The sequence below is a fragment of the Lemur catta genome, chromosome 1 (genome assembly GCF_020740605.2).
Source record: "Lemur catta isolate mLemCat1 chromosome 1, mLemCat1.pri, whole genome shotgun sequence".
In the NCBI taxonomy this organism is placed as follows: Eukaryota; Metazoa; Chordata; class Mammalia; order Primates; family Lemuridae; genus Lemur; species Lemur catta.
The window spans coordinates 213,048,451-213,059,103 of NC_059128.1; the positions used below are offsets into that span (position 1 = coordinate 213,048,451).

Below are 10,653 nucleotides of genomic sequence, written 5' to 3' on the forward strand. Positions count from 1 at the left end.
CTAGGACCACCATGGAGACTGTGGAAACACCTCTTGTCTCTTCGCTTTGCTTTTTCCCATCATGAAAATGAGGCTAATTGGTAGGAAAGAATCATTACTCAGCAAGAATACAGTTTGTCTTTTCAAAAGGGAAGAACCTTGAGATTGAACATAAAGTCCAAATAACATCTTTTTTTATAGAGAAATATGGCGGATACTTCACTTCATTAAATATAGCCCAAATTTATTTTTTTCTGCACCAGTTACGGTGGTTGTTCCTGGACTCTCAGAGATAGAACAAAGTCCCGTCCTTTGGAAGCTTACAGTTTAACAGTTCACTGGTCTCCAACCCTATGCAAATAATTGCTACCAAAATAGGAAAATTCAGTGAAAGAATTTTTATCCAAGAGGAGTAAGTCATTCTACTTGGGGAAATTGGGGAACGCTTATGGATATGTTGATAAGCAAAACACACTTCTGCACACACAGAGTATGGGGAAACTCTGTGAGGGCCATTGATCCCAGAAGCCTGCTTATTTCACCATTGATGACCCAGATTTAAAAATAATCAGGTAGTCCAAAGCAATTTGTTGCCACTGAATATAAACTTCTTGCATAAAATACCAATTATAACAACTCTGATTACTGCTCTGGTGGTACCATGATCCTTTTAATTTTTCTTTCATGGCAATCAATTTATCTGCTGCTTAATTCATATTTATTTAGATTGCAGCCATACAGATGCCTTTTGGGTGCTGCCAGGAAAATTAATATGTACATATAGAGCATAATGTATGTAAAAATGCTTTGACAACCATGAAGTGCTCTACAAAGTATTAGATTACTATCATTATTTCTTTTTAAGTCTCACTACAAATAGATAAATTTTAACATCATTAATCTTAAAACCATTACTATGAAAAAACTGAGTGGCACAGTCTGTTCTTCTTTCTTTTAATCTCTTCAGTTCTTATCCATGTCCATTTCAAATCATGTCTCATTTGGCACCTTCACAATACTACCTCTAATTTCCAGAAGATACAGATGGATACGTGACCTATATATGCGGCCCATTAATCTGTCATGAGAAAAAAAAGGTTAGGGACCATTGGTCCTATTAAGAAATACTCAGAAATTAAGAAATATTAAAATTCTTTACCAGCAGCCTCAAAAACATATGCAGATGTGTATGTATGTGTTCATATACACATACCTTCTAACAGTGCTAAAATTCTTTAAAGAATAAAGAACTTGACAGCTCTTTTACTTTTTCTTTCTGTTTAACACAACAAAAATATAGGAAATGCCCACTTGGCCTTTGTAACTTTGGTGTAGTGTGTATTTAAACTCACTAACCTCTGCCCTTTTAAAAAGCTACGTATTTCTTATCAGTTCCTAGAATTCAAGACACACTTCCAAGAAAGAGGCTCTAAAAAGTGAAAGCAAGGCAACCTCAGAATTTTTGTCTAGGACCTGAGGAAGGCATACAAAAGCCTAGAAGCAAAAGTCAGAAACTAGTAGGAGTGGGATAGACCTTTGTTCTCCCCTCTGGCCAGCTACATGGAAGCCGGGGTTTGTATTCAGAATCTATCCAAAGGTGAAGTCTGTATACCACATCCGGTGTGATAAAAAGCTCCTAGATGTTCTTTGTTCCTAAACAGTTCACACACTCACCCTCACCTCGCCAGATAGCGCATTTACCATCTAGAGCAGCAGCCCCACCCTTTTTGGCACCAAGGACCGGTTTCACGGAAGACAGTTTTTCCACAGACGGGAGTTGGGGGAGATGGTGGAGCTCTGCGTCCCGGTCCCTAACTGACCACAGATGGCTAGGGGTGGAGGGAGGGGAGTGGACCTCAGATCTAGAGAACCTCAACAGCCCGGAGTCTAAGTCCCTCATTTTACAGATGAGGAAGCAGATCCACCGACTCTTGGTTTCTACCTTTCCTTTTTACCTCTGTGTCTCCCCTCTTTGTTGGTGCCTATGTTCAGTACCTAACCAGCACTCTGTCTCCATTTTCAGGAAGTTTGCCCCCCGATGTTCTGTGTGCAAGGAGCCTATCATGCCAGCCCCCGGCCAGGAGGAGACTGTCCGTATCGTGGCACTGGATCGCGATTTCCACGTTCACTGCTACCGGTGTGAGGTCTGGTCGAGTCCCTGCCCTGCCAGTCTGTGGCAGGCACTGAACTGCCCGTTAATGCGTGGTTTTCTTAAACATAGCAACTTTTAAATGTGAAAAAGGCCTTAGTGCCTGTGGTCATAGGACTTGAGTTTTAGATTTGACATTGGCATTTTATATAAGTGACATTGGATAAGTCACTTTACCTCTCTCAGTCTCACCTGTAAAAAAAGGATTCAAATTCTTAACTCTCCCAAATATGGCTATGAGACTAAAATACAAAATTGCATATTAAAGGACATTGTAAATTGCAAACTACTAACTTACTGAGAAATGGTAGTATTATTATTATCCTGAATCTTTAACTTTGACTCTGATACTTTGGTTAACTACTCCCATGGGGCGGAGATACCATTGTCACCCACTGAGAAGGCTAGGAATTCATTCATTTCAGAGCGGTTGGAATTTCTTGTTCAAAGTCATGGAGATTAATTTTTTGATTAGTAAGCACTGACTGAGTGCTAAAAACAAGGGGTCAGATGGCTGCTAAGGGCTATAGGAGAGCCATGCACAAGGTGCTATGAGAATACACCAAACAAACCTATAATCCAGGCTGGAAGTGACAAGGAACGCTTCTCAGAGGAAGTCAGCTAAAACTTAAGGGACATGTTGCCATTAAGACAAAGGAAAGCAAGTCTTTCCCCCTACCATTTGGGTATCAAAAGGTACCACATTTAGATAATGAATTTAAAATGTTTTCTTATCTGGGTTCTGTAAGTTGCCCAGACCCCCTCCTTTGAAGCAGTTTTCCTGTTTTCTACCGGCGCTTAGGAGTACCGTACTTTTCAACCCCTTTGTCTAGCTGTGAGGGATAATATGCACTTCCTTAGGACCGCATCCTGATGGCATTGGTCTAGGACACCTTCCCAGGACACAGGCTGGCAGGGCTGTGAGGGCTGCCCTGGCTCTCTGAGACTACATCCATTTCGTTCACTGCCTTAGCAATAATTGACCATCTGTTTTATGTAGTGTGCTTTGTTTTGCCCTAGAGCCCAAGTTGCATGCCTCTCTCTAGCCTTAACATAAGAACAGATAATAAAAATTACCAGCTTTTACCCAGGGTTTTATGACTAGGGAAGCAAAGAGAACAACAATGTCCAATCATCATCTTTAAAATGACCCAAATAGTAAGTGTGTAAAGAGCTAATAGATATTTTAGAGATTTTACTGATGGAGAAACTAAGGCTGAAAGAAGAAAGCCTCCCAACATTCCTCACATGCTTGATATACATACCAATACCAGTAGGCTTGGACTTTTAATGGTTTTGGCTTTTGTGCTAAGAGTTGCATCAAATGTGCCTTCCCTCTTCCTGAATTAAATGGTAGCTGTACAAATTAGGTTTGCTTTAAAATGCTGAGAATTTTTTTAGAAACAAAACTATAAAACGGGAAGAACACTGAATTAGAAGAGAGCAGACCACTGTTCTAGTCCTGCCATGGACTCTGTAGACACTGAAAAGATCACTTCCCTCTCTGTTTCCTGCCCTTCCCCATGGAGGAGGCTGGACCCTGCCGGCAAGGCTCCTTTTCGAAAGCTCTTTATGTTCACAGCCTGATGGTTCCAGGGCTGTGGGTAACTCTGGGCTCCAGGTGTCCAGATGACTGTAGAGATTCACTCATTAAAGCCTTAAAACTATACTATGAAATCTCCTTCTTTCTTTTTATTGTGATGGAGATCTTTTGTTTAGTGCCATTGCTCAGTTTAACAAATGTCCCTAGAGCTGCGGCATAGCTGCAGGTTCTTTTTGGTAAAGCCAAACTTCCTGTGGAGCATAACCATTGTTTTCTGGGCAACGCCCTGTTTGAATTTCAATTTCATTATATGTCAAATGCAGACAGGAGCTTCACCGACCTCTTTGCCACAGTGGTAGACAACAGAGGTGAGGTTAGCAGCAGGTGTGGCCTTTTAGAGTTTGTACTAAAGTTAGCAAGGACACACACCACAAGATGAAGTACTATATATTTATTTTCCAAAGAAACTTCCATTTTCTCCAAAGACAATGGCCAGCATTTAACTGTTATATAACATTTTCCGAAATGGACCCTTGGAGGTACTGTCCACAGTAGTGTAATCCTTTACAGTTATGCAATTCTTCGCATTTTTTCAAAGTACACTCACATCCATTATCCCCTTTGATCCTCCCTACAGCTTGGTAAAGTAGAAAATGCAGGAATTATTTTCAGAGTGGCACTCAGCCTGTGTGCAGTGACACAGGCTGGATCAAGCTAAGGGTGGTGCCCAGAGGCCTGTCTCCCAGTCTAGCACTCATTGCACCATGCTATCTCCTTTAGAAAATACAACAAACCATCTTTCCCCACAGACTTTAGGATTTCACTGTCTTAACTACAATTGGAGTAAATATGTAGCACCCTTTGGTGACTTTTTTGCTTGTCAGAAATCACTCTACCTTTGCTTTTACCCAGAAATGGCCAAAAAATTCCATTCCTGAACCTGTACATTCCTTTTGAGAGATCCTTAAACTAATGATAGAGGGTAAAGATGAATTAGCGGTTAGGAATCTATTTTTATTTTCTCTCCTTGTTGTAATTTGGGTGGGAAAGCAAACCACTATGTGGGAGCCTAGACTTGTGGATTCTCCTTTTCCTGTACCTGTATTTCATTATAGGTACCCTTAGGGAGGTCATTTTACTCCATTTGTATTTGTGTCCCCAATCTCTAATTCAGTTTAATTCAAGATATACTATTAATATGTTATATAGTGGGGGGAAGGGATGCGGTGATTGGTGGAACATAAGCAGGAAAGATAGTGGGCATACATCGCCACTAGAGTAGAAAGCAAGAATTTGCTCTTCACATATGTACTTTACATATTCACTTACATTGTTTCCATCTGTCTTCTTTTTTCTAGGATTGCGGTGGCCTCCTGTCTGAAGGAGATAACCAAGGCTGCTACCCGCTGGATGGGCACATCCTTTGCAAGACCTGCAATTCTGCCCGCATCAGGGTGTTGACCGCCAAGGCGAGCACTGACCTTTAGATTCAGTCACCTGTTCAGCTAGTTAGTGGATGGTGCTGAGAAGAACGAAACACAAGGAAAACCTAAGAAAAGAAATAGGAAAATAGAGGAAAGGCAATCAAACTATGGGATGATCTCAGTTCTTCATCTGCTATTAACCTTTCATTAGAAACACATAAATTATGAGGTTTTTTTTTTTTTAAAAGTTCTTACCAAATACACATTTCACATTTAATCATGTAGGACCTTGATGGGCCTTTGTTCCCAAGGACTTCCACATTTTTGCACAGATTATGCTCCATCCCATTCACTTCTGCATTCCTGTAACTTTTAATCCCTATGTTTGTCTCACTTTTCATCTGGTTGAATGGCTTTTTTTAGTGTGGTATTTGCTGTCACACAGTTTTTCCTGGGTGAGTCTGCCAGCTCACAGGTGCTTTTAGCCTTGATGTCTCCATCCCATCATTTCCACGTTGCCTGTGATCATAAAGGATAGCCATTCTTTTGCTATGTATTGAAAACTATATTTTTCTGTTTCTCTATGAGTGGTAACTCATGCCCCTTGGGGGAAAAGTACACGATTTCTTTGTTAGGCTATAAAGAATTTAAGTTGTAAGTTGCGTAAGTTAAAACAAGCACAAATTTAATTTGTAACCATCCAAATTCAGAATCTGTAGTGACCAGTGGTCAGGGCTCATTTGAAAATAGTTATTGGTCCATGGCTAATAAATGGTGAAAGAGAACTAAGCTTTAATCTTTTTTAAAGCAATTATAGGTGGGATATGCTGAAAAAAGCGTTTTGGGGTATGTTTAAAAAGTTCATTATTATATCACAATGTTACCTTAAGATTTTCCTCTTCCACAGTAACTTGACATCATAATACAAACTTGATTTCCTCTAGAATATAACATTTCCAATATAGTCCCACTTTTCCTCTTAGAAATATTGTCATTTTTTTTTTCTAACAGCCAATACAACTATCAAAATTAACTTTTTCTCTAGAGGAAGATAGCTGTAAAAAACAGTTCAAATTCTATTCTTTTCTTTTCTTTTCCCCAGGCCCAAGTCCCTTTTGCCTGACAACTCCAAATCAGTACATATATAAAATAAAATTGTGCAGTTTTGTTTAGTTTACTTATAAAAGAGAGGAAAGCTTGAAAAGATTGTGAAAGCACAGTTTCATTATTCTCATAATCCTTCTGCAACTCAAATTACATATTGCAGGAGACATTTTCATATCATCAATGTGACATTTACACCACACTTTCAAAGACAATCACTGAAAAAAAATTGTCTTTCTGGAGCTAAAAATATGCAGAGTCTCTGCCTGGAATCTTTATTCAAATTCTTTATTAGCCAGTGAAACACTTGCTTGCCAACTGTGGAACCATACTTATTAAGTTCTAACATGTTTCATTTAAGGAGAGACACCTAGCTTAGTAGTGGCAAGTTGCCATTTTGTAAACTAATTAAGTATTTTGGACTGAGATTTCTTAAACCTTTCTTCAAATCTTCTACAAGTATATACTTTTAAATTATGGAGTATTTTAAATATACAAAAAAGTATAAATAATAATATAATGAATCCCTGTATACCTAGCAGCCGTTTTAAGAAATCAGATATAACAAATGTAATTCCATCACCCTGTGTACCTTTCCCTTATTCCACGAATATCTTTTTCATGATTATGAAGTAATAGTTTCCTAGTCTGATTTTTTTTTCATTTTTAATTTTAACGTCCATAAAAGAAATGCAAAATTATTGGTATATGTTTTAATCACAACCCATACCTCAGGAATTCCAATTAAATTTATTTTACTTGAATAGGAATAATCATAAAAGTGATTCTTTTTTTAACAAGAAATTCTTATACCTATGGTCACTACAGCTCATCTAAGTTAATTTGTAGATCATTTGCTTTTGTCACTAGTTTTGTATTAGAACCACCAAAGTTATAGATTATAAGAGCCTCTTTTGACCGTTGTCTTTTTCTTACCTTGCTTCTCTTACCTTTGATCTTATATTTCTCATAATGTGAAACATAATTACATTCACTTAGGGTCAGCATGTGAGTTTTAGGATACAATAGCAACTGTGTCTCTGAATTCCTATCTTCCAACTTAAAGGCCAGATCATGCTGATGACCTCAAGGAACACTGACTATTACACAATAGAGGTGATAATATAATCTGAATTGATTCGGTAACATGTTTTCTATGAAATACTTGGGTAAAATTCTCTTTAGGCCAAAGCAGAGAGTCCAATTTATTGAGGGATAGATTTTTATCTCATAAAGCGATCATATTATTATAAATTTTGCCAAAAGGAGAAGAATTTATGCAATATTTATACTATAAAAATGCAGTAGCATTCTACTTGCTTGTTACATTTAATTCCTCATGTAACTGAATGTTTACATGCCAAAAGAAAAAGTTATAAGAAAATACTGTCACAAACCCATCACTGTGGCATTGCCAGCAGAATACTGCTTGCTTACAGTCTTTATAGTGCATTCTTATCACATAACCTCAGACTATCTTTACCAAAGATTTTTAAAGTAAATCTCTTTTTAATATAGACTTATGCATTTATAATAATGAATGTGCACACATACATATGCAGAAATATTTAGATTTAGATTTTTTTTCTTTCATAAGGTATAATAAGGAAAGGATCCTACCATATTTTATTCCAGGATTTCTTGAATATATGATTTATATTGCTTTCTTGTCTTTTCTATTAATCATTTGATTTAAACAATGCCAAGTCACTCTTTACTGTTTTAGTTATATGAAATTTTGCCTATAACAGAGTTATAAAGATCATATTACCTTAATGATTATAATCATATTGTCTTTTGATACATTGTATTATCATTCAAATACATAAATAATAGAAAGATATCATAGAGTCTATAACAAAGTTTGTAAAAAACATACTGGTTTTAAAAAATTGTCAAGAATATAAATATTTGGTATTCTGTGTAACAAGACATGGAAAAGGAAAAAAAACCCACTAGGTCACGGGCTCTGCAGACCATTTCAAAATAAGAGTTCTTAATTGTTTGGGTCCTCAGATCATGCCAATTCAACATGGAGTCTCACTGGCAAACAAAATTGCCTTTAAAATTCGAAAATAAGTCATGTGTCCCAGCATAAGACATTAGGTTGTGAGATGCTGACATCTCTGCAGCTCAGAGTTGTGGGTTCTTTTTCTTGCCATTGTTGTTTCTGTAGGCATAACTTCTCTGATCAAAATTACTTTATTAGGAACATGCTGATTAATGAGGTGGACATATCAACACCATCATTGTTTTCTATGAAACATTCTGCAAAGATGTTTATGGTGAAGTTTAAAGGACATAAAACTCTAACTACAGTTAAACAACTATTTATATTTGGGTCCAGAGGAAGAAAGAGAGTGCTTTTTCCATGAGGCTTTAGTAGAGTTAACGGAATATAACAGGATTCTAAAAACACAACTTCCAAACATTTTCCTAGTTAGTACAAATCCTATTAATGTGAACCAGCTGGGAATAACAGTGTTATTTCTATTTGATATGGTTTGGGCTTCTCTTGTCAAATATTTGTCAGCTGTCCCCTGATCCCTCCATTATCGTGTTTTGAAGGGTGTTGGGGAAATTATGGCAGCTGCTAGGGAGATCAGGGAAACACTGATATAACCTCACAGCCTCTCGCCATTCCTCTTGGCTTGAAAAGGCTTTATTTTTTCATATGCATTTCTAGAAATATTGCTATTCTACCTTAGTATTTCACATTTGTAGTTTAAACAAGCGATTGTCCATCTGTTGCCTAGAGCTATAGTACATGTGTGTTATGAATGAAATATGACAGCATGTTCCATACCCCTGCTTTAGCCATCTGTACGAAACCAGCAAACTGAAAAAGATATACCTCTACAAAATGTGCCTCAAGTCCATTTCCTGGTATCTCTCGTTTGATGCACGCTCATGGCAGACAACCAGAGAGCGGCATATATTTGTGCCTTATTTTTAAAGACTCTATTTACACTACTATGAATATTTTACTGAAGAGTCAATAACACAAATAATAACTCCCAAATCTCAAAGATATTCTCATCAAGAAGTTAAACAAAACCCAGAAAAGTCTGAACTTTTCATCTTAATGTATTCTAATGGTATTTCTTTTCTCCTTGTCTTGGGACTATCTCATAGGTCCCTAAGTTAGTAAACCATTCTTATGCCAGAAGGTGATATATTGGATGTTGTTAGTGTTTATGATTTGATCTTACTCTGGTTGTAGTCAGATAATAAAGACAGAGACTTCAACCTGAGCTTCTAACACCCATGCTGCATATCAATTTTTTAATTGCTTTAGATTTGGTTGTTTTTTTAACAATAGAAAAAGTTGGACATTTTGGTTCTGAGTGAGGAATTAATATGGGGCAGCCATAAACATTTCAGGTCAAGTTATTTACTTGACAGGTAACAAGGATGAAACTTTTCTCATGAGGCTGTTGTTGGATTAGAATAGCTTTATTTCAAACATGTAGAAAGTTATCTGAGACTGGGACTTAGGATTCTTCCTCTCTTTCTCCCTCCCTTCCTTTCTCCCTGCTTCTTCTTGTCTTCCTTCCTTCCTTTCTTACCTTCTTCTCTGCTTTCCTTACTTCATTTATTCTTTCCATCCTACTTATTAATGCTATGGTGCTTGGACTTTTTATAAATTAAATAGATGCATTATGATCTTCATGGGATAATGATCATACTAAAGGGGGGGTTACCAGAAAATATTTGTGGCATTCTTAAAATCTTCCTTTAAAAGGGCATATTTTTCAGGTTGTGTTTATTCAGAAAGTGAAGTGAGATCATAGTGTTTCTGTTTTATTTTAATAAATTTTCATTAGGACTCAGATCATAGAAATTTTTGGCAAATTTAGTTGTGACTTATATAGTTTTCCCAGCTATATGCAAAGTGATTTTTCTAAGACCAGATTAAGATCTTTTTAAATAAAGCATTTTGACCACAGAACAACCATATTTTTAATGGTGACATATTATTTTATTCCATTGGAACTTGATAATTTTCTTTATGACAAGGAAAAACTATTATAATATCTTTCAGAATTTTAACACAAATCAGCACTTAGCCCATGATAATAATATTAAATCCTAATAGTTGAATCACATTTAGCAGTAGGTCAGCACCAGAGTTTTTCTTGGAACCCAGATTGCAGGCATATTTCCCCTTCAATACAGAAAAGAAAGACACTGATTCCTTTATTTTACTTCCCTGGCCCATGTGCAAAAAGTTGTAAACTCTAATTTAGTTACAACATGCATGTGCCTTGTTTTATGGAGAAAGACGAATTTTTATTAAACTGATTGACCTTTTCCCCTTGACGTTACAAAAAAATTACTAAAATTTTACAATTTATTTCTGATTGTTATTTACAGCAATCTCTAACCATACTAATAAATATCTTTATTTTTAGCCTTTGTTAAAAATAAAAATTAACATTCTATAAACACTT

The 10,653-nt window shown here is 36.7% G+C and overlaps 1 protein-coding gene across 11 annotated transcripts in view; it reads left to right on the forward strand.

Moving 5' to 3' along the window:
- Positions 1–9,247, forward strand: part of LOC123630380 (LIM domain containing preferred translocation partner in lipoma) — a 648,766-nt gene extending 639,519 nt beyond the window's left edge. For all 11 annotated transcript variants that reach the window (XM_045539905.1, XM_045539914.1, XM_045539916.1 and 8 more), the window contains 2 exons: positions 2,003–2,123; positions 5,030–9,247. In XM_045539905.1, the coding sequence (XP_045395861.1) occupies positions 2,003–2,123; positions 5,030–5,158 (250 nt within the window). In that variant the 3' untranslated portion in view covers positions 5,159–9,247. The remainder of the gene's footprint in view (positions 1–2,002; positions 2,124–5,029) is intronic.
- Positions 9,248–10,653: the final 1,406 nt, after the last annotated feature.